General features: G+C 45.2%; 1 protein-coding gene across 1 annotated transcript in view; it reads right to left on the bottom strand.

Moving 5' to 3' along the window:
- CREB3L2 (cAMP responsive element binding protein 3 like 2) overlaps positions 1-25,400 on the bottom strand; it is a 109,373-nt gene that overhangs the window by 37,024 nt on the left and 46,949 nt on the right. Inside the window, exon 2 of the mRNA XM_047694696.1 lies at positions 8,575-8,791. Coding sequence (XP_047550652.1) covers positions 8,575-8,791 — 217 coding nt within the window. The remainder of the gene's footprint in view (positions 1-8,574; positions 8,792-25,400) is intronic.

The raw sequence follows: 25,400 nt of genomic DNA on the forward strand, positions 1-25,400 counted from the left end.
GAAAGAAGAACAACCCCCATATCATCCGACTTTATTTATAAACAGCTTCCTGTCAAAGGTCAAGCTCAACTGGCATGTTTCCTCAGCATCACAACTTAGCTATCAGCAAGGAAATAAAAACAAGCCACTGTCTCCTGGTGGTGAGCAAGTCCTTCCCGTCCAAGGACAAAATGGCACCTCTGTGAGAAATGGCGCTAGGCTCTGAGACTATTCCCACAGCAGGGTGCCTGGAGGGGCTAGAAAAGACAAGGAGGGAAACCTGTGTGGAGGCAACACCCTATTGCCCATCCTCAATCATTTCCATATGTACTGTATAAATAACCGTATTGAACAGACCCTCATTCCTCAGGAAGAGGGGGAAGAAAAAAGATCAAACTCTAAATTAGGAGTAGGCAGTATCTTTACAAATATGTTACCTATTTTATGTCTATATACATATACACACATGTGTATATACAGTGTGTGTGTATGTGTGTGTGTGTGTGTGTGTGTGTGTGTATTCTTAAAAAAGCGAAATCCTATGGGGCCAATACCCCTTATAGGATATATACGGCTAGATATCCACTGGCTATTTATAGAACAGGGCTAATGTGAAAAGGAAATTTTGTCAAGCCTGCCTCATCTAAATCCCTCAGCGTTTGATAACCGTGTTTGCTCTTTGACATTTTCAAAGGAGTTGGGAAATCTTGACGGATTTTTGATGCAGAAAGCTCTTAAAGGAAGAAATGCTAAGGCTGGGTTCTGGAGTTTGGGAGAAGGGCAAGCATTGAGTTGAATGTGTCGGAATCCTATTAAACAGCAGCCCGCCACATGTTGGAATGAAAGTTAGAGGCCTGGCTGTCCATGGTCCTCTCCCTGAGAGCCTTGACCCTGAAACAACTTTCAGTCATGAGTGATCGGATGAAGTAGTGAAAACAGTAAAAACAGCAAACACTCCTCTGTGAGTGTTTACTATGTGTGTAAGTATTGGTCTAAGAGCTTTACATATTTTAATGTAATTCTAAGAGCAGCCAGGTAAGGCAGGCGCTTCTAATTACACATACTTGCTAGACACGGAACCGAAGAGATTAAGTGACTCACCCCAAGTCACCTAGTTGGTATGGGGCAGACCTGGGATTCTCATCCTCTTCTCTTTGCCCCTCTAGTATATTGCTAATCAGTGATTTTAATCTCTAGCAAAAGTGAGTGTAGTCAATTAATGTGTTTGGAGCCCATAATTAGCCACTACAAAAAATGCAATATTGGTTCTTGCTATCTTCTCACCTTGGTTTGTATAGAATTCGAATCCCAGTGTTCCTGAGGTAGATTCCCAGGCTAAGACCAATGTTTTCAGTGTTCACTATGTGCCAGGCACTGTTCTCAGTGTTTTCGTGTATTAGACGGACCTCTGTGATCAGCACGATTTCTCTCGAGCACTTCCCTAACTCCATGTCCTTTCTGCGCCTAAGGATGGAGAACCCCTTTCCCTTACTGCAGTCATTCCTACAGCAGCCAGCTGGCACGGTATATATTTAATCATGCAGTCACCTGCTTAAAGGTAATAATATTTATTTGGTGGTTACTAACTGCCAGGCCCTGTTGTAAATATTTAATACACGTTAATTCATGCAAGCCCCACCACAGCAGTATGAGGCATGTACTAGTATCATTATTTTCATTTTACAGATCAGGAAAGTGACATGAGACTTGAGCAACGAGCCTAAGCTCACCCCACTAGTAAGTGGCAGGGTCCAAGTTCAAAATTAGACAGTTTGACTCTAGAGATTAGCAGGCGTTCTGCGTTGAGCAGCTCTGGTCCTCCTCTCAGCTACCATGTTTAGAGTATGATATAAATACATACCCGTGGAAGGCATGGTTGACTTCAAAATATTTGAGACACAAGACAACCTCTCCTGTGCACTTCTTTTCCCTAAGCAAAGTTATGACTCTCATGTGTGAATATCGAAAGTCATCTCAATTGCTAGATGGATGTACACATTGTTTTCTGTCGCTATTCTAGCATTGCAGGGATTAGGCAAAGAAGTCACGCATTCATTCATTCTTTCTTTTCTTTTTAAAGGGGAAGCCTCATTATTCTTCCTGCCTATTAGGAAAAGAAAGCATCACCAAGATACAAGATCACCATCACCAAGAAGGCTGATAAATAGCAAAAGAGCTTCTGTCATAAGCCCAGGTGCTGGACTCCAAGAGGACAAAGGCTCCTCTGCTTGTCCAACCCTACCTGAGTCTCAGCCCACCCATGTCAGAGGACTCAGTTGCCCTCTGTGGGGAGATGAGCAACACAACTTCTTTTCTTACCCCTGAATCCACACGTGCTACGATGGCTCTGATTGACTGAGGCTCTCGTCAGTAGCTCGAACAAAATGTAATGAAGATAGAGCTTGTTTGGTGTCTTTCTGGGACTTTCTTTGAGGTCCCACCTCCTTGGAACATTGCAACATCAAGATGTCTTCAACATTGCATGCTGCAAACCCCAGTCACTTATGACTCATCTCTCCCCTTTATCCCGAATACAAGATCCTGTGCTAATCCTGCCATGGGTTTCAGCCCAGTTAGTCCAAAACCCATTACTTCTCTGCCATCCATGTTACACACCTTCCCTTTCCTCCCTGTATTACGGACCCATGTCCAGGCACACCTTCCGTGCTGTGGCCTCATCAGCCATGCGACATCATTTTCTTCTACTCTTCCCCAAAACACCATCCTGCTTTCCTAAAAATCTGTTTTCCCCAAAACCCCAAGTCTCGGCTTCCACCAGGCTTCACATTTACCAGCAGCACTGCTCCTCTTTAGCTCACACACTAGAATTTTCATTCCCACCTGTGAAAACAGCTCCATAAATTCAGGGTCTCCACTCTAAGCCTCCCTACTCAGCCATCCTTGCCATTGCTAGTGCGAAAAGCCCAACTGGTTTAATGAGAAGGAAGATAATTATCATGTCCCTGGTCCCACCCTCTCTAGAACCTGGAACAGCCACAGTTACAGTTCCTTATTCCACCCCAAATAAAGTCCCCTTGGCTTGTGTGTGGTAGAAATATTGTATTCCATCACTTTGGTGCATGTATATTTTTTTTTTTTGCTGAGTCTGTTGGTATTTTATGTACATTCTAATTTTGTTCTAATGTCATCTGGGAGGCTAGTGGCCATATCTAGCTCTCTCTAAACAGACTTCCTCCAGCTCTACTAAGTTTTTTCTTTAGGAAGAAGACTGAAATTGAAGAACAAAGCAAATGAGTACCTAGCATCCCAACTTAATTACAAAGGAAGATGACTAAAATAGAATAACCCATGAAGATGCCTTCCACATGGTAAGGCACAAGACTTGGTCATTCAAATATAAGCTTTTTTTCCCCTTTCAATCAGAGTATAAAAATATCCACAGACATTTTACTTGGATGTTTAACCTTCTCTCTCTGTTTTTGTAGAACAGAAAACCCTGCCTGGCATGTGGTTAACAGCCTTAATCATGGAGAGAAATGAATGAGCTCAATGCAGGATGTCTTTCTGGTGGTTTTGAAGGCTGAGCCCACATTCTAAGGGCTGGCAATTGCGGTTGGCAAGCCCACATGAAGTTCTTTAGCTCTAGTCTATCGTCAAATTCGGTCCTGAGGATAGATGATTCCTATGTAATCTTAGATCAGTGTTTCTCAACCTCTTGGCGGGGAGGGGGGTCACAGACTCTTTTGAGGATCTAAAAAAAGGTATAAATGCTCTCAGCAGAAAAAATGACAAAAGTAGATAGAGCCCCAAATGTTGTATACCATTTTAGGGATCTACAGTTAACAAGAAGAATAGCACTCACTACATATGCCCCATGTAACTGGCCTGGGGTTCAAGGAGGGAGGGATGGGGGAGAAGAGAGAATAAGCAGGAAGAAAACAAGGAAGGACAAAGAAGAAGGAAGAAGTGGGAGACAGAAGAAGAGAGGGTAAAGGGGAGAAAGAGGGAGAAAAATCCTAATAAACTAGGACAGGGCACTCAAACTGTGTGTCACTTTCTTTTAGGTTTAGAGGCTACTATAGAAGAATTCCAGTTCATCTAAGGAAAACTGAAGAAGGAGCTCTGAATCACTGGCTTTCCCAGGTACAACGAAGTAACGGCCTCACTATCCGTCACTAGAAATAAGGACTCCTAGTTCTGCTTATCCTGTTTTCCCAATGCAAGAGAAAAAGAGTATTAAATTTAATGTGAACAGCAATTTTTTAAAGGCTGCCTCGTGATTCACTGCCTTAAACAGCTACCGCCCTTCTCCAATAGGGAGAAGGACAGAACACATGGTACAAGGTGTGTGTGTGGGGCGGGGGGTCCTTGGGATTGCTCCTCCCTCGAGGCAGATGCAAACTGGGGTTCAAATGAATAAAACAATGCTGTTCCCAAACATTTGCCCCTTCACATAAAACTCAGAAAAATACTGGAAGCTAAGACCTAGACAAAGCTTTCCTGGGCAAGTTCCCCGTCTACTCAAGTACGGTGTTTAACTGTGATTTCGCAGTCCAAATAGTTACTCTCCTTGTTCACTATTCCCTACTGATACAAGGGCTTTTGCCGGCTGAGAAAGGTGGCTTTAACTCAGAGAAATATCAATATTTGAACATGAACTGTGGGTCAGAAACCCTTTGCAAAATATATTTGACTCACTATTAACTGTTCTCAGCAAATTACTAGCACAGGTCTACTGCAGCTCAGGATCTATACATAGAACAAGGCAGGAGGTGAGGGCACTGAAAGGTGTGTGCTTTGGCCTAATGATAAGAAAGGCTTCCTGGAAAAGACTCCCTGAATCTTTTTCCCCAATATGATTGGCATAGATGGCACTCCTACGCGGAGTTCCCCTACGTTGCATTTCTATCAATCACAATTAAAATACAAAGAAATCGTTTCATCATAGAAGAGAAGGAAACCTGCTTACTTGCAGTCATTTCGCTAGAGATCTTGCTTCAGAAGAATCAATGTCCTAGCCCTCAGGCCTCCCTCCGTTTCCCTCCAGTCACTCGCACTGTTTCAACTCTCCTCAACACATCCAGGCCCCCGGAAGCTCTGTCTCATTCATGCATCCTTTCCTATGACATTCCGTGCGCGCGTGCTCCCTCTGCCCTGAACTCCTCCAGTTTCATTTCCCCTTGGGACGTTGCTTATATTCTGTCTGGTAAAGTACAGGGGGTACGTGGCATTTTCACTAGACCCTGAGTTACTTAGCGGTAGGATCTAAATTTCACTGCCGTGTCCTTTAAGTCTGTAGGACGGTGTCTGACACACAGCAGGTGTTCAGCAAACATCTGCGGAACTGAGGGGAAAGTCAGTCTGCTTCGATCATTGAGAGGCCTTCTCTAGCCTGCGTATTCTAGAACAGCGAAGCCACAGAGGGGCTGACAACCCCACAGACACTAATGGTCTCACTCTAAGTGTGGCTTTGTGGTTAGGACTCAAGTCACACGGCCTCTGCCCTCTGTTCTTGCTGTTTCCTCTGCCTGGAAGCCTCTTCCTGACACATCTAGTTCTTTCTCTCATCTCCTGCTGATCTTTGCTCGGACCTTACCTTCCAAGAAGGCTCTGTTTCTCCTATTTAAGATTTCAGTTCCCCCTCACCTGTTATGGTGTGAATGTTTGTGCTCCCCGCAGATGCTTCTGTTGAAACCCTAATGTCCCGTGTGATGGTATCAGGTGGAGGGCCTTTTGAAAGTGCTTAAGTCATGGTGGAGCCCACACAAATGGAAACCATGCCCTTATTAAAGAGACCCCAGTGAGCTCCCTTGTCCCTTTCACCATGCAAGAAAAGCACAGGAAATCAGCGACCAGAGAGGGCTCTCCCCCAAACCTGCTGGCACCCTAATCTGGGACGTCCAGCCTCTAGAACTGTAAGGAAGGAATTTCTGTTGTTTATAAGCTATCTAGTCTTTGGGATTTTTGTTAAAGCTGACTGAATGGACTAAGACACCTGCCCACCTCCTCCAGCAATGCCCTACCCCTCTTCCTGGTTTATTTTTCTGTATATCGCTCATCATCATCTAATAAACCATATATTTTACTTCGTTCCTTTTCTCATTTTCTACTCCACCCTTATCTCCTAGAGCGTAAACTCTACAAGGGCAGAGATCTTTGTTCACTGTGTTTACTCTTTTACCCTCAATGCTTTGGACAGTCCCTGGCAGGTGAAGTACAAAGTAGTTACTCGACAGATCGCTATGACGTGAGTTTGAAGAGTGAATCATAAAGCATCTATAAAATATCTACTTTTTCTTCCAATGTTTGCTTCTACACAAGACAGCTGCTAGAAGCCAAGAAATACCACCTGATCAAATGCACCCAGCCTAGTGTACCAGCATCATTAGAGACCTAGCAATGCCTGGAAGAGGAGAGCAGGTGTCTTCCCTGACGCCATCACCAGAGATGAGGAATGTGCTTCGTTTTCCACACCTTCTCCCTTAACAACTGACTGCACAATTCATTCAATGAAGTAACTGCTCATCGGATACCTTCCGAGTACCAAGCAAGTACCAGGAACACATAATCACACTTGCTCACAGCCAGCTCCAAGTAGAGAACAGAAAAATAAATAATGGCTGAAATATAAGGGCAAGTGTGACAGTCTCTATAAAAATGGCAAAAAATGAAATAAACAAACAAACAAAAACGGTGCTATGAAAACATAAAGGCTGACAACGTCCAGGGGGGAGAGTCTGGATGACACTGGGTTGCGTCTTGAGGGATCAGTGGGAATGTGACCAGTGGGGTTGACAAGAGGGTGAGAGAAGGCAATGGAAACTCCGAGTAGGGAAGGCAGTGTCAGGCGTGGCGTGGAGAAGTCACTGCCAGAGCCACACAGACAGGGAGCAATGGGACAAGGTGGAGGAGGGAGGGAGGATGAGCCCAGCCCACAAAGGACCTCAAAAGCCACACTCAAAGGCTGGTTTCATTCTACAGAACAATGAGGGACTGTTTGAGATTTTGTAATAGGGAATGAATCTGAACAGAAGTGAATATTCTTCTTGAATCTTTTAATACCTTCATCCCATCTAACTCCTTGGAGTCCTGACTTTATGAGTACCCTAATTACCCTCCAGAGAAATACTTCCACTCATTAGTCCCAGAAACCAGCTGCATTAGATTTGTAGTTTGTCCCTGCACTCTTAAAGATTATAATCTCAAGCACATTTGCTGAGTGTAACAGACGTATGAAGAATAAACGAACAAAAAGAAAATAATCCCCCAGTAAGTTCGACGGGTAGGAACCCACTATCATACGTCATAGGAGCACACAGCCTAGGAAGTTGAGAAATCCTCCCCCAAAACTTCCTGATCACTTAAGGTCCTGCCAGCCTCTTACAGCTCCTGGTTTGGAATCATAGAATTGCAACAGCAGCTAAGAACAATATCTTACTATGAGTCAGGTCCCGGGTTAGGCGCTGGTGCAGAGTCTCATGTTTAATCTTCACAACAAGACATGGAGTCAACGCTGACTTGTCCTACTTTTACGCACAAGGAACCTAGGGTTTGACCACATTAAGTAGCCTGCCTCTAACTGGTCCCTGACATAGATCTTAAAGTGAGGTCTGACTGCAGAATACATCACCTTCACCCCACCCTTAGCATATGTTCAACAATTTTATTGTCGGTTGTATACATTTCTCATGTTCCCCAGAGGTTAGGTTCTAGGAGAGCAAGGTGTACATTTTTTTTTAAACTTTTTAAAAAATATTTTATTTATTTGACAGACAGAGATCACAAGTAGGCAGAGAGGCAGGCAGAGAGAGTGAGGAGGAAGCAGGCTCCCTGCGGAGCAGACAGCCCGATGCGGGATTCGATCCCAGAACCCTGAGATCATGACCTGAGCCGAAGGCAGAGGCTTAACCCACTGAGCCACCCAGGCACCCTACATTTTTTTTTTCTATTTCCTTCATTGCCTCACCTGTGAACTCAAGAACCACTAGGTGAATGAATGGCTACACTTTCAGGCACTGATCATATGTGATATAGGAGTTGAGCCACGGAAGACAGTCACTCTCCAGACAAATGGGCAAACAGCTTAAGACTCTAAAGCCAAGAAAACTAGATCTTGAACAAATATCACACAGATGGCATTGGCGATCGGCAAGAAAGGGTCACCCAGAAGGCTCAGTGCCCTGGGAACGCTCACCAAAATCTCATATGCATGTGGTCAAGGGACTGGACTGAATGTGGGTTGACAGGGTGCCCAAGAAGGATCTGAGGAGAAGAGCGGTCAGAAAAATTCTTCCTCAGAAAAAAAAAATGACATGACCTCTTAAAACAACGGGTTTCCTGGAATTATCAACCAGAGAAGCCCACCTGATTTGCAAAAAGATGCCCTGCTGCCCCATCCACAGGGTCAAAGAAAGCAACGACTACCACTCAGTGACAGCAAGTTCCCAGACCACCTGGCCAGGGGTAAAGAAATGTGCCCCCCGCCCCTTTGCATTTCCCCACAGCCCCAGCCCCAGGCTTTACGTGGAGCATGTATGGGACTAAAGTGGGGGCCGACAAGAGTGTGACACACACTCCGCACCCCCAAGGAGCCCAGAGCCATGGTCCCCGGTGCCGCTCTTGCTCTGGATTTACCGTCATTGACGCTGTCACCGGAGGTAACGTGGGTGAATGGTGACTGGGCCCGAGGCTCCTCACACAGGGAGTAGCTGTGCTCAGCCTGGATGAGAGGCGCGGGGGATGTCGGGCACGGCTCCACCTCCATTGACACGCTCTTCTCTGAGAGGAAAGGGTCATTCAGGAGCTGACCCAGCACGTTCTGGGAAAACTCATCCAGGAGTTCTGAGAAGTGCTACGAGACACAAAAGAGGAAGAAGTCTTAACCATGACCTGAGAGTTACCCAACATCCTCGGGCAGATCCGTCATCTGTTGCTTCCGATGAAGTCACTTACATACAACGTCCAGTCACCTGTGGCTGGGGAGCAAACTACCCCAAAGTTTAGAGGCTTCGAATAACTACAATTTATTATTCTGCACTACCCTGTGGATTGGCTAGGCACACAAGCTCATCTCATGTGAGCTCCTTGAGCTGGAAGGTTGGCTGGGAGCTACGTGGGGCCGGGCCAGCCGAACACCTGGATCCTTCCTTCGGAGACTGCGGCAGGCTGACATTCTTCCCAGGATGCCAGAAAGACGCTAACAGGGAGGAAAACCAAAGCTGAATGGCCTCAGAAGTCGCACATCAACACTCCCTCCCATTCTTTTGGTCAAGGCAAGTGACAAGGCCAGCCCAGAGGCATGGGCTGGAAAAATGGACTCTACCTCCTGACGAGAGGAATGGCAAAATCACAGCAGACAAATGTGGGTGGAGGTCAGTGCAGATCACTAGAGGCCATCACTGGAACTATCTACCACATTTTTCATCGGGAATATTTTTAAACACACTATCCTGTATTTCTACAGCATGAGGGTACTATTTATAGCAAGGTGCCAAGTTCAAAGGCATCAGAGGCCGCTTCCCTCTGCTCTCCCCACCACTTAGACTGTTCCTCTTCAGTTTTCCCTTAATCTCTTCTCATCCTCCATCTCCACTGAGTCTCCACTGAGTCCAACACCACTGAGTCTCTAGCCCACACCATGCAGTGAACATGATACAAGAATGGTCTACACACACATTCACAGGGACTCCTGGATCCCCTGTTCCACGGTCCCACAGGTACAGCCCCAACCTCTCTCCTTCACGGATAGGGGGATGTTCATGGTATGAGGGTATGTAGAACAGGGTTTTTTCAATCTCGGCACTATGGACATTTGGGACCAGATAATTCTTTGTTATGCGGGGGAGGGGGGCAGTTTCCTGTGTTTTAAAGGATGTTTAGTGCCTACTCAATGCTAGTAGCACTTCCCTAGTTTTGGAAACTGGAAATGTCTCTAGATTGCCAAATGTCCCTGGGTTGGGGGAATGGAGGAGGGAATCATCCTTGGTTTAGAACTACCACTACCGACTACATTAAAAAATAATAACAACAATGTGATATGGTGAGTGCTGTGAAGTGTGTAAGCCTCCCGATTCACAGAACTATTACCCTGGGGCTAATAATACATTATATGTTAATAAAAATAATTAATACAAAATAATAACAACAAAATTAAATTAAATATGAAAGTCCCCTTTGGCACCAGCTGCTAGAACCATTTCATCTTTCTTAAGCTTCCTGAGTCACAGACTAATAGTGTCATCTTTATTGATTAAATTTTAGGGACACTTCTGGTATAGAAAGAAAGTTACAAAAGCAGATAAAACAACTGGAGAATTGATTGCAAAAGGTGATGCCTAGGGTAGGCAAAGAAAACTCTTGAGATCCACAAGCATACTAAGCCCTGCGACTGTAGGTCAGGGAAGGTGTTCTGAAAATGAACACACCTTGGGGATGGGAAGGAAGGAGGTTAGAGCTCTAAGATTATGGAAGTTCTAGGATACAACTTCCCCTTTAATAAAGGAGAGACAACACGGAAGAGGTCCTTGTAGGCGAGGTCCTCAGAGTCGACATGCCAACATCACCAACATACGTGGCTGCATCTCATTGGGACAGAATACAGGAAAGCCACAGGCTTGAGCACAGCCTGACAGATATCAGCCATGTACAAGAATAAGAGAGGCACTTGGGGACGAATTCTCTGCACACAAACACATTTAGAACTGAAAAGCCCCTAGAAACATCTAAGGCAAGAATTCCCAAGAGTCACCTGCCTGCATCACAATCCCCAGGAGACTTTGTTTTAGTCATTTTATAATGAAATATTTAAGACATTCAGAAAAATTATAGAAAACAGTACCACAAATAATTATGTATCCATTCCTTTGGGGAAAATCTTATTTTTCCATGTTTCCTGCTGCAATGTTTTTTTTTTTTCTTTACTCTTTCTTTTTTAAAGAAATAAAACATGAAGGGACTATTAAAGCTCCCACCCATTTCCCTTCCTCCCTCCCAAAGTTAACCAACACCCTGAACTTAGTTATCATCCCCATTCAGGTCTTTACATACTTCCTACATATGCATATTTCCACTACATACATAAGAATACTTTAAACTTTAAATAAATAGTACCATCCCTCACACATCCTTCTGCACCTTTATTCTCTCCAAAAACATTTTTTACATTGATTCATGTTTATACATGCAGCTCTATTTCATTCATCTGAACTTCTGACTTGTATTCCATTGTATTTACCTATTTCTTCTTTCTTTAAAGATATTATTTATTGGGGTGCCTGAGTGGCGCAGTCCTTAAGCATCTGCCTTCAGCTCAGGTCATGATTCCAGGGTCCTGGGATCGAGCCCTACATGAGGCTCCCTGCTCTGGGGGAAGCCTGCTTCTCCCTCTCCCACTCCCCCTGCTTGTGTTCCCTCTCTCATTGTGTCTCTCTCTGCCAAATAAAGAGATAAAATCTAAAAAAAAGATTTTATTTCTTTATTTGACACAGAGAGAGAGTACAAGCAGAAGGAGCAGCAGGCTCCCGGCTGAGCAAGGACCACACCCGGCAACTCAGGACGTGATCCCAGGATCCTGGGATCATGACCTGAGCTGAAGGCAGATGCTTAACTGACTGAGCCACCCAGACACCCCTTTATCTGTTTCTTCTTGAGAGATATCTCAATATCTCATTATTATATGTGATACTATAATAAACATTCTTGGAAATGGTGGGAAATTAAAAAAAAAATACAAATCCTCTGACCCACCTTTGGAGGTTTTGAGTTGTTCAAAAGCATCCGTATGAAAACCACCCCCACCACCTGTGGTTCTAATGTTCACTTCAATTTTTCAACCTCCGAAGGGTGGCCCCAACCCTACTCAAAACCCCCACCCCCACACACCCCACTTTACAATTAGTTCCCTAGAAACTTACAATGTCCCTAGAGCCTGAGCTATGAGCAAGTCAGAGGAAGACTCATGGCTTATTGAGCGACCATATGTTAAACCTGAACTAGGTATTGGGGACGCAAAATAATAAGGAAGACAACAGAAAAGCCGTGCCTTTCCTGGGCTTGCCATTTAGGCCAGTGCTCCTCACACTCTGATGTTCCCATGAATCCCCTTAAGACACAGATGGTGACTCGAAAGTCCAGTGGACCTGGGGGTCTGCATTTCTAACCAACTCCCAGTTAATGCTGCTGGTCCACAGACCACACTCTGCAGAGCAAGGAGCAGAACACCTGCAAGGCTAAGGTTAAGAGCCAGGTTTCCAGACTATAAGATCACTCGAAGTCAGGGTCCAACTCCCTCAGCAGGTCCCCAAAGACAAATTTCGTGGTTGCCTGATGGTGAATATTCTGCAAGTATCTGACAGAGTTCCTTTCGAGGCCAACGTTCAGGGAGCAGAAAGAGAAATAAGTAACACGACATTAAAATGCAAACTCAAGAGCCGAACTCATAGTCCCTGTATTTCCCAGCCACAATTCGGTCCCCTAAGCGACAATGTCCACTCTGGCCAGCCGTGCTGACCCTGCTATACCTCTGGAATCCCGTTCTACCCTGAGCCAAGGCTCTCTTTGACTGCCCTGCTTTCCCACGGAAGCCGCCAGGTTGGGCTACTCAGCGGACACCATTTTCCTTTTCCTGAGCAGGAGTAATGAATGTTTTCGTGAACATCCCCCAGATAACCAATAATAAACCTTCTCTAACGCTGCTAACCGTCCCTGAACTCCCTCTACTTTGGGTTTTGTAGTAATTACCACGTTGCCGAACAATGTAGCCCTAAATGATAGACAGTCCTGAAGAACTTGCAGTCAATCCTGAAGGCAATATGCTAACCTCCCCTCTGGGAAAAGAACCCCCTTGGGAGAAGGACCAGCCAAACCTGACTGCCACCCACACCTAGGAACTTGGCAAGGTGATGAGCACTAAGTAGGTCCCAGGGGGATATCTGTGATTGAAAAGATATCGTCCCAACTTGTCCCAGCCGGGTGCTGTGACTCAGCCCAGCTGATCAGCTCCTGCTGGGCCTCCATGGCAGCTGGGGGCTCAGGGGCTCAGCAGACAGGCCACCATCCCCTCGCTGGTGCAGGGACGAGGCCAGAACTGGCCCATCATTCCTGGTAGCCGCTGAGAGGGGGCATATGGTCTTGGAGCAAAGTGAACCTCCCCAAACAGGGAGCCTTCCTGGATCCTGCAAACACTTGAGCAAAGGACCACGCACATGAATCTGAGGGTTATGAAATGTTAGTTCACATGGCATAACAGCATTTACCATTCTGCCTAAGACTCTGGTCAAGCTGTCTGAATTTACAAGGTATTTTCATAGCTCTCCCCTCAATGAGTGCCCACAAGACCTCAGTCACCTACTGCTTGAGTGAGGCCTTGAACTGAGGTCCTCTTATTTCAAACTGACCGAACTTGTCCCCAGTATTTCTTCTAGAAAGAGGTGCTGGAGCTTCATGATCCAAATGCATGGAGAAGTTCCATCGGGTATAACGCCAGGAAGCTGCCACTGATCCGTGATGAGGACGTGGATGGGACCAGGTGCCAGGCCATCTGGAGGAGAAGCGCTTCACCAATTAGACTCCCAGAAAGCGAGCGAGGTGCTCTCCTATCAGGCAGACACATGTCCATTCACCAGTGAGAAAATGGGGGTTCGGGGAAGTCAGGTGCATTGCCCAGGGTTGGGGCCACAGGTTTCAAAGTCCACGCACTTTCCACTACAGAATGTGGCCTCACTGAAGTCTGTTTCCAAAGCCGACCTGTCGCGGGGGCTTGAATTTCAAAACAATCATGTAGATTTCACAGCCCGGCCACTCGTCCACCACAAACAGTCTTCCACACTCAGTGTAGAAACATGCGGGGGAGTTGCTAGATGGGGAGGCTCCAACATCACTTCCATGGGATGCCAGCAGTAATGATAATGGACAGGCCCTTGCCCTCGGTGCACGGTTCTGCCCAAGGGTTCCTGGTCCCATCACTGAATCTCTGGGTTGGAAGAAACCGCCTGACGGGGTTGAACCCCTGCCTCATGACAGGAGTGTTCCTCGCCCACCTCAGTGAAGAAGGCCCTTGGCAACTTGCTTTAAGAACCCGTATCAATGGGGCGCCTGAGTGGCTCAGTCATTAAGCATTTGCCTTCGGCTCAGGTCATGATCCCAGGGTCCTGGGATCGAGCCCTGCATCAGGCTCCCGGCTTGGCAGGAAGCCTGATTCTTCCTCTTCCACTAGCCCTGCTTGTGATCCCTCTCTCACTGTGTCTCTCTCTATAAAATAAATAAATAAGATCTTGGGGGGAAAAAAAAAAGAACCTGTGTCAAGGTCTCATCTCCTCCTGATCTAATACCCAACATTTAATATCCTCCAGCCCGGCCGGCCTCAGCTGTCCTGTAAAGTCTTGCCTCCCTTGATTCTAAACACTGATACTTTTACTCCAATGCTACTCGTGCCCTTATGACGGTGATACAGCTCCAGAACCAGACTGCTCTGAGTTTGGATCCTGGCTCCTAGCTATATGGGCATCAGTGCAAGAGGAGCTCAGGTCTCTAAATTTCAGTCTGTTCCCCCTGTAATGTAAACAGAACAAGAGTAGCAGCTTCCCGTTGTGAGGATTGAGTTAAATAATGCATGTCATACCCCCAACACTTCACTGGCATAGCAATCAATTTTTTAAAAAACTCTTTAGGGAAAAAGAAAAAAAAGAACTATAAAAATGAAAACAATTAAATGTTGGCATCTGTACTTGCACACTGGTTTTTCAGAGTGTTCTTTCTAGAATATCCTTTCATTTTCCCATCCATTAGGAAACTACCTAAAAAAAAACAAAAAGAAGGAGAAGAAGAATCTATTTCCTTTACAAGTCATCCTAGACAGACATAGCTTGTAATAGGCCTCTTATTTCCCTGACCAGCTTCAACCCTTGGGAATATGTATCTCTTAATCAGACACATTTTTACTCTTCTTTGGTGTCCCTCTCATTGCCAAGTTACTTAAACCCTTTACCCTTGGGCCTTATAAACTCCATAACCAAGAAGTGAACATTTTCAGGCGGGTCCCTCTGAGCCCAGTACAGACCACCGATCACATGTCCTCCCCAACTATCTCTTGTCTCAATTTATTCTCATTCTACAATATCCCAGCCAAACCGTGAACAAATCTCCTTCAAAACCTAGGCCTCCCTATAATCAAGAAAGAAGCGCGAGCAAATGTTTAAAACATATATCCATGAGTACAGATCAGATCAATTAAGAGAAATGCTTAACCAGACATATATCATTTACTTTATAAAAAAAAAATTCTGAAGCACTGACATTGTGTTTGTAGGTCATTAACCAGCTGTCAAAGGAGCACACAAGAAAGAGTGGTTTACAATCTGGGTGGCCTGCTGCCGCTGACAATTGCCCCAAGAACTGAGGTCATGGGGATGAGAAAAAGGGAGGAGGAGGAACACAACAGATTCATCATTCTTGAGCTCAAACAACTGGTAGCATAGAGCTGGTGTCCTCGTACTTCTGCTCACCATGAAGTTTTGCTCCTTCCAACAAATACAGTGAGCGGCTACCCTGAGCAAGGGGCTCTACCGGCCCTATTTAGAGGGTGAATGAGGGTCATCTTATAAAGAGATCATGGTCCTGAGATGCCATACAGTTACCTGAAATGGATATCCTGGGCCCCTCTGGAGCAATGAGCTCAGAGAGCATGTTCAAAGCCATGGTGCCCTCCCGAGGTGGGCTGGACGGTATCTTCTGGGTTCAAGCTAACAGGAGCAACCAGTCCCTGCCTGGGCTTCTCTGGCCATCACACCCTCTCTTCTGGATTCAGTTTCCTTGTCTGGAAACTGAGTGTGAGTGTGTGTGTGTGTGTGTGTGTGTGTGTGTGTGTGTTTATGGGGCGGGGAGCGTGAACAACTGGACTTTGGACTTGATTTCAGTGGTTTCTCCCCTCTTCTGATCTCTGGACCCTTTTGAGACTCGAATGAAAGCTTCCTACAGAAACAGGCCCACAGATGCAGATTCCTGGTGGCTCCCTGCCCCCTCAAGCCTGTCCAAGGACAGGAGAGGAGGACTCCATGGATCTCCCGTTAAAAAACTCCCAGCAGGGACGCCTGGGTGGCTCAGTGGGTTGGGCGGCTGCCTTCGGCTCGGGTCATGATCCCAGCGTCCGGAGATCGAGTCCTGCATTGGGCTCCTTGCTCCGCAGGGAGCCGCTTCTCCCTCTGCCTCTGCTGCCACTCTGCCTGCCTGTGCTCGCTCTCTCTCTGACAAATAAATAAATAAAATCTAAAGAAAAAACCTCCCAGCAGAGGCAATAGTAACAACACACAAATAGTTAAAGGTCATGGCTATCAACACATTCAGCTCTAATACCCTATAATTTTCTAAAATGTTACAAGCAATAGAAAATGCAAAAGCTTTTCAAAACTTAGGAAAGGGAGGGAAATGCCCTCTTTCTGCTTCTTGGGCTTGTTCACCCCGTGTTACCTGGTCTAGGGCTGTGAAGCTGAGGAGGCACGGGAGGAACCCAGTGAGGCAACAGCACCTGGCAGCTCCCTCAAGAGGTGGGGGTGGGGGGTGGAGGGAGAGTGGGGGGCAAGGCCTGCCCCGTGCTCCAGTGGATGTGCTCAACAAAGATTTTATTCTCCAGGCCTCCTGCCTGGAACAGGGCTGCCTTGGCTGACCGCATCTGGCTCAAGGCTCACTCTCAGGCAGGGGAAGAAGGGTTTTTAGTGAAAAATTACAGCTAGGAGCTTGCCGGGAGCGCAGAATGCTTCAAAGACTTGGAGCCTCGGACAGACATAGGGGACATGGTAGAGGCAAGCTGACAACCCCCAAAGCCTCAAAGAAATGCCGAGAAATAATTCTGAGGGCACAGCTCAAATTCACTTTAGAAACCAAGGTTTCCCTCCAGCAAAACACACAGTTGGCCAGTACTGGACAGGAGGGAGAGAGGGAGGAGAAAGGAAGGAGGGTGCGGGCAGGAGGGAAGAGGAAGGAGGGGAGGGAGGATGGAGGGGAAAGACAGATGGCCTCCCCTTTCCACTCTCCCAGGGGCCACCTTCAAGGACAGTGTTCCTTAGACCTGTGTGGATCTTGACCTGCAAACAGGATACAGCCTGATGCCTAGTAGAAGAGAAAATTGGCTTTTCTGTAAAAAATCCCAAGAAAATAAAATACTCACAAATCAAACCCTAATACAGCGAAACTTCAAGGGTGCTCAGTTTTTTGCTGGTACCAATATTAAGGTATAATACATATTTCTCTAAGTAAAGAAATGTGGGGGTTGAGCTTTAGAATTCCTTATTACACAGGCAGTTTGAAGGTTTTTTTTTGGAGGAGGTATATTTTTTGTAAAGTGATATATGCTTCACTGAAATTTCACAAGCAGTAGCAGAAATTGTTTCTTAAAGAGACAAAACATCCAGCCGTTGGTTTGTAGTACCCAGATGTGCCTCTCTTTGTAAAAAATAAAAGATATGTGAAATAGGTCAGTCCAATTATAAAGGCAATGGGGGATGTCTACGTAAAGAACCCTACTAAAAATCCACTGGTAGGGTATGTTCTATTTTTTGTAAAAAAGAACCACCCCTAATTTATTTATTATAGAAATATGAATTTTTATGTGATATTTGTTTCTAGGGAGATGCACCAATACTAATCCCTTTTAAACGACATAATTTTTCATCATTAAGACAAGTAATGATGCATTTTCTCCAAATGCAATCCAATCTTGACGGCCTATAGCAGGTCTTCTTGCTTAACTGTTGAGGTGAAAAACTTCATTATTTTATTTTATACAAGCAAATTAGCTAATGAGAGGAAGGGAGAAACACCCCGTGGGGACTTCTAGTGGGTGGCAAAGGAGAGCTCAGAGATTCAGAATTAACTAGCCCAAAGAAATTCAATCTGCCTAGTTCTTGGTTTATTCATATATATACCTGCAAATGTCCCCAAATGTGCTTTTTAGTTCTTCTGGAACCCAAACCAGCCTTAGCCTGGTAGAAGGCTTCTCATTCTCTGGCTTCACAGTATCTAACCAGTCTCAACGGGAAGAAAAGTTATAAGAAAATATAATAATTAATAATAATAATAATACGCCATGTTGAATGCATAGTGCTTTACACAGGACAAAACACTTCCACACCATTATTGTATCTGATCTCGACAAGATCCAGAATTATCTAGAAGGCAGGGATGGGGGCTGTGGAGAATGGGGGAGTAGGTCAGGATTCCTGGCTGCCAGTTCTGTTCCCGTTTAGTTTCAGCTTTGCCTGCTGTCCCCTGAACACAAACACAACCAGAACTCAGTAACCAGATTCCTGATTGCCAAACGCTTTTGGAATTGTAATTTGGGCCCGAGACCAGGACAACTCCTCAGATTGTGGGAGGAGAGCCTCGGGATCCTTTTAGAGCAGGCGGAGCAGTTCCAGAAATAACATATAATCCATATCAGATGGAGGAGACCTCTTTGATTTAAGAAACTCAAACCATCCCCTGGAGTCCTTCTCTTCTTCTGTCACAACAGACAGCGGAATCTCCCCAAAGACAAACTCAAAATCATGATCAAGCCAACCATCCAAGGTGCAGGCAGTACAGAATCTGCCGTTTTGTTCTCTCCATCCACGGTGGAGCCTCCGAGAGCTGGGACGTGAGCGGGAGCCACCTTGACAGCCATTTCTTCCCTCACTCAGTCCCTAGGTCCGGATTCTGCCTCTGCATTGCCAGTGGGAGCACTGCTGACCCGGCGGGGCTTTCTGCCTGATCCATACCACATGCCAAAGCCAACAGGTTTACTTTTAACCTTCCCACACTTAAAAGGCCCAACATAATGCCATCTAAGTCCAAACTCCCCACAGAGTTAAAGTAGATTTAAATTTCTTATTCACCATCTCCCAAATGCTCTGAAGTTTCTTCCTAATTGATGTTTTGTCCCTTGTTGATAACCCTCCTTCTGTGCCTTACCTTCAATTTGCAGTTTTTACCCTTTTATGTTCTCATTATACAAGCCAGCTGGGAGGCTTGTTTTGGCCCGTCTCTTCCAACTGTATCTCCTGCCTCCTCCACAGACAACGCCTCCTCCTCTCAGGTGTCCTCCACTCTAAACAGAAAACACCACCATCGCTTTGCCCCACCATACACCTTCCAGTCTTCACCAAGAAACACCCAGGGCATTCCCTCAGGGCCTTCAACTTTGAGAAAGGCATAAAATATTCATTGTTTCTATTCTCTTTGGGTCCTACCCTAAATCTACTAAAATCTGGTATTTTGCCATTCCAGAAAAACTTCTGATTATGACAACAGGCTCCAGATCATAGACGGATGAAGCTTGAAGAAATACTGGAAATCATCAGGGCCTACCTGGTCATTTTAATTTGAGAAAACTGAGGTTCAGGGCAGTATGTGAAATCTTTACACTCTTGATTCTGTAACCAGAAAGATGGTGACTAACATTAAGGATGGCCAAATGACTGAAGAGTCCCACAGACTTCCTTCATGGAATTTTTTGGATAGGACACATGTTTTGCAATGGGACAATTCTGCCTCAAGTTAAGATCCAATGCCAAGGATGACAGGTGTGAAAAATTAAAGGAGCCATAACGTTTTCATGAAAAAAAAAAAAAAAAAAAAAAAAAAAAACCCCTATTTATTTCTGAGCCAGATATGTCAAATCAGATTGCCAAGATCATCTCCTCCCTAGAATGCCACAGTAGGAGAAAGGGAAAGTGCTTCAAGAGTACAAGATACTATCTGCCTTCTTGTTCAAATGCACAGGGAGTGACTCACTGCCAGGAGGTACCACTTCACCCTGATAAGAGCAACAGGAATCCCACAGGTTGCCAAACTAGGAAACCCAGGCAAGTGCTGGCTTAAAGCCATTTAGACTTTTGCTCTGTCAGATCTCACAAGCGTGCTCCACCTCCCTGCAACGCTGGCCTGTGTCAACACACTGGAGACTCTTAACCACGTGAAGGAGGGGTCCCTCCCCTGGAGCCAGGAGTCGGAACACATATATTCTAGAACAGCTCTGTAATTTTTAGTAGTCACCTTGAACTATTAACTCATGCTTTCTACTTCAGCTGAAGTGAGGAAAAATACAATCTGTCTTTCAAAATTGTCACAAAGATAAAAAAAAAAATTCATAGACAGTCTGATTCCAATATAATATGGTGCTATGGCAAATAAAAACTGGCTGAGAACCATGAATGGGTTATGAACATGAAAGCTACAGTCAGCCACATAGTTACTTCTCACCTCCTTGACTGGCCAGTTAACAACTGCAAATATGGGGAATGTTGTACCTGTTGGGTATCTGCACCTGCATGTTCCCTTCTCTTATGAAACCCAACCAGCTGAGGTAATGAATCTCCTTCTATCTCCAAATGCTATTAGAATCCAAGAGCCCAACAGCTTGGTCAGGACAGAAATCTTGGGACAATGAGGAGTAAAGAACTACCAATTAGTTAGCTCTCTGATAACTGGTGAGATTGGAGAGAGATTAGAAAGAGGAGCTCCATTATTTTTTTTTTTAAAGATCTATTTATTTATTTTGAGAGAGAGAGAGAGAGAGAGAGAGAGAGAGAGCAATGAGCAGGGGAGGAGCAGAGGGAGAAGGAGAAGCAGACTCTGAAATGAGCATGGAGTCCCATGCAGGGTTTGATCCCACGACCCTGAGATCAGGATCTGACCCAAAATCAAGAGTCAGAGCCTTAGCCAAAGGAGCCACCCAGGGGCTCTAAGCTCCATTATTTTAAATGAAGAAGCTAAAGTTAAGAGATATCAGGGCACATCCTTAGAACCAAAACTTGATGTTTATTCACTTAGAACAGTTTTTCTCTCTAATAAGAACTCAATAAATGCCGTTTCATTGTTATCATGACTATAAACTTTTTATTTCGAACTTTGAAATTGGGACAAATTATTAAGCATTTCTTTGATCTATCAGTCTATTAACACAGATTGCAAGGCTCATTTATTCCTGGTGATCTCATATTAGATTCTAGTTTGTTCTTTGACTTACTAAGGTGCTCCGTGTTCACTACATCAATTCCTAACTGATTAATCTTCTTTTTCCCCTTTTGAAAACCAGGCCCACATCTCCAGTCTTAACCCTGATATTCCTCCATAGACCACGATTATGGAGAATCATGATTGCATCCATGTTTCTTCAGTGCTTTTTCATTTCATGCCTTCAATTTTCATGGAAACTCCTCACTCAACTTTCTATGAGAGAACTGGTGACAGACAAGCTGGATTATCAAGTGTTCACTTGGTGGGGCACTGTCAAGAAAGGCCCAGAAAACTCAAAGTAAACCGATGAGAGAAGAAAGAGATCATCACTCAGGAGGCTACTGAGAAGCCATGACAGAACCAGCAGAAAGTGAGAAAAATAGGACAAGTTGGTTGTGAAAAAATGTCCTGGATGTGTTCAAAGACATCCCGCCCTGACTGTCAATAGCAGTGAACCAAAGCTTCCCCGAGATGGGTATTTTTAGGTTCTCAAGTCTTGCTCTGGAAATGGACTCCAGGTGCTCCAAAAGGTATGGGCTTTGGCACCAGGCTGATGCTCCATCGAATACCTACCATCCCGCCTCTCCTCCTCATTTGACCTCGGAAGGCTTGGAGACTGTCTAATAATGATGGTGAAAAAAAAAAGGAGCCTGAATTCTCTAAGAAAGACCATGAATGGAATGTAACGATCTCAAGGCTGTTATCAGAATAAGCAAACTGAAGATATTTTGCTGTCCCTCTGGGAAACAACGTGCGAACACATGTGAAAACCTGAACAGCTTCATTTTCCTCCCCAAAGACAATGTAGGGCAATGCTTCTAGGTTTTTTCATTATTTAACAGGGGTGGATGCTTTCTTACTGAGTCACAAATAGGGAGCATTTGCTCTCCGGTCATAAAAGGTGCTTTTCCCTTATGTCTGAAGCCAGACGGGCTCAGAGATGACAGAAGGTCTGAATGTAATAAGGGTGCGATGCTTTCGTGGGGGCAGGGAATGTTTTGGAAAGGAAGCCAGCAAAGGTTCCTTAATAAATAAAATAAGAAGTCAAAAGGGCAGCTGCTGCGGTGGTAAAAGGGAAGCTCAATTTGGAATTAAAAGGTCTGCGTTTAGACCTAGCTCTGTCACAACCTGGCTCTGTAACTTCAGGCAAAGTCATTTAACCTCTCCGGGCCTCTTTTCTTAGAATACAAAATAAAAGAGTAAAACCAGCTGGTCTCCCGGGCCTCCTGCAGCTCTGACATTCTGAGATCGGTTATGAGGTAGGCGGCCTCCACTTCCCCTCACCGAGGGGAATAAAACAGCCCGAAAACAAATCTTAGGCCTGAGTCAGTGTTCCCTGCAACTCCTTCTCTCCAGCCTTTTCTGAGGCTCTTTTGGCAAAGAATTTGTACCCTTGAGGATGACTGCGCTAACAGCTGGATGGTCCTTGGCTAATTCCTGCCTTTGAATAGCTGGCCTAGGAGACAAACAACCAGACAGGATTTTATCAGAAAAAATGACTCAACTTTGGCAGGCCAAGTATAGACGGAGAGAACTAATCGAAGCTAACGAGTGCTGGACTGCTTTTCCGTGGGCCTCCACTGCCTCCCCATGGACCAATATCCCTCCAGCCTCAGCAGTGCAGAACCACTCCGAGAAATGGGGGAGAGAGAAAGGACTAGACAATTCCTAGGAAGCCCCAGAAGAATTCACAGCTGTCCTATCATGTTTTCTGCTCCGTTCCTTTGAAGAAACCAAACACTGTGAAGCGGTTAGAAGTTCTCAACCAGATCCTGTGTTTTTTTTTTAGGTAAAAAAGATTCTCCATTGCTTGGAACTGTCCTGCATATCCCAGGGCCCCTGAACACAAAAGCTTCTCACTCCCCCTCCTGATGACAATCCAAAATCCACCACGGATTTCGAAAACCCGAAGAAGAGAACTGGTGATGTATAGACTCAGGCAGATCACGAAGGACGGCTGTGTTCCTCCGGGGTCTTGCGTGCGTCTGTTTTCATTATTCACAGGAAACGCGGCATGGGGTCAGAAAGTTCTCTTGATGGCTGTCTGGGTCACTGAATTCTTTTCCCTCTACCACTCAACCACCTACCGACATCTGAGGGTCTCTCTCCTCACGAATCCTCATACTCTCAACATTTGCAAAGCTCAGTTTTCTAGTAGGCGAAATCTCTCTTTTAAAGTCTGATCCTTGGCTCCCCTTTGTTTAAACAGATTTGTGCCACCAGCGGCCCCTCGAGAAGGGCAAGGGAAAGGAAAACAGCAGCTCACAAAGCTGCACACAGAGTCTGGGTGTGGAATGGAGGTGCCGCGGGGCACCTCGCTGACTCGTGAAGTCTGCAACGGTGCAGTAAAATTAGTAAATTGTGCCAGTGCTAATACTCCCGTCTCAACAAAGTGGTTTGTTTATTAGGGCTTCTTGCTCACAGAAGACGTATTTAAAAACTTTATGAGTAACCTTGGGGATGGACTAGGGGAAAAGTAAACATCAAGCCCAAGTTTCGCCTTTGCCAGCAGCCAGCTCTCCAGCAACGACAGGGAAGCCTGTAACACACGCAGCACTGGGTGAAAACAACACGATCACAACCTCCAAGAAGGATGTACTGATCAAAGGCAGATAACCCTGACTTGGTATTTATCATCTATCTGAAATGTCAAATAGCCCCTATGAGTTTGTTTCCAGAAATGAAGGTAAGTAAGCTATCTAAGTAAGTAGGTACTCAAAACGCTATTGCAGAAAGCGATTTGTGAATCCATTAAAAAATACATATGTGTATATATCTCAAAAAGCAAACATATTACAACTGAATTCCCTTTATTTTTCAGTTGCAGAGAATTATCTACAAATGCTATAACGTCTAGGGAGATATCTGACAAAATGTTGACAAGTTTCTGCTTAGTAACAGATGTGTAACTGGTAATATGACACAACAGATGTGGGTTGTTTGTTCCTAGTTATATTTTCTACACTGAAAATCTATGAGTTTATAATGGGGGGGGTAAGCATTTGTTTTTAAAAACAGACTCCATTTAATCAAATTAAGTGAGACCTGGATTAAATAGTCCTCAGGGAACAAAGAACAGTGAAGGGAACTGACTAAGGACAAGCATGGTCTGCCCAGAAGGCAGATTTTCTCTATTTCATTCCTGATTAAAAATAATAATAATAATAACCCATTGGTAGACCCAGGCTTACCGGATCACTGTGTAAGGACATAATATCCCAACTGGGTCCCCCCCCACCCCCCCGCTCTGGCACTTTAAATGTTAAACACACAGAAATCTCTTCAATTTTGTCTTCCATTTTGATGACAATCAGGCCCCACAACTGGGCCTTTCGCCAACGAGTATGGCTACCTACTACAAGTGAACAGGAAGAGTTTGTTTTTAAAACCAGTTTCAATGGAGAGCTCTGTATGCCACAGAATCCCAAACTCTGAAAATGAGCTCCCTTTTATTCACCATCCCCTGACCAGGGTGGACCCAGAACATCTCCCAACTATGGGAGCTTTTATCCTTAGATTGTATTTAGTAGTGATTTCTGTTCTCTCATGAATTAGGGCCACCAGTCATAAATCCTAAAAAATAATATCTTCCGTCCTTGCTCTAGCCCCACGTCCCCTTCCAAAATTAGTCTGCTAAATGGAGAGAAAAGACCTGCACTGGCCACTCACTGTCTCTCAGCTACCGTGGGAGACTGAATTCTAAGATGACCCCAAGATTCCTGCTCCCTGGTGCACACCCTCTAAGATCCCCTTCCCCTGAGTGTGGCCTGTATGACATGAGACTATGACGGCACTTCGGGGAAGGCAATTTTGCAGATATAATTAAGGTCCCAATTCAGCTGACTTTGAGGTCATCAAAGGAGCGATTATCCTGAGTGGGTCTGACCTCACCAGGCAAGCCTTTTCAGAGAAGCTCTAGAAGTCCAAAAGAGATTTTCCTACCGGCCTGGAAGAAGCAGGCCACCAAGAGTCCTACACATGTAAGAAACTGAATTCTGTCAGCAGGGGACCCAGCGAAATTGCACCCAGACTCCTGACCAAGGGAAACCATGAAGGATACATGGTGTTGTTCTGAGTAAGTAAGTGTGTGGTAATTTGTTATGTAGCAATAGAAAACTACTACACCCACTCACTGGCTATGTATCTGTCCACTCTCTCGCCCACAATCTTCTTGTCCACATCTCTGAAGATGTTTTTGTGGAGGAAACGTCAATCCCGAGGACAAATGTGGGGGCTGGAGACTCTGTTAGCACTGTAGTCAGCCTCAAACTGAAGAGGGTGGCCCTGCCCCTGACTTGTCCAAGGTGCTCCACCCGTTTCTTGAACCTGATGCTTTGCTCCACCTCCCTCTGTTCGCTCCTTCTGGGAAGTCAGGCCAAGATGGCGGCTATGACTTCATATCTGGCCTCCCAGACCACAGATCTAGGTTTGGATAAGTCTCTTTTTCCTGGCCAAGGCAAAGTTGACTTTTTTCT

Source organism: Lutra lutra, chromosome 11 (genome assembly GCF_902655055.1).
Source record: "Lutra lutra chromosome 11, mLutLut1.2, whole genome shotgun sequence".
NCBI lineage: Eukaryota > Metazoa > Chordata > Mammalia > Carnivora > Mustelidae > Lutra > Lutra lutra.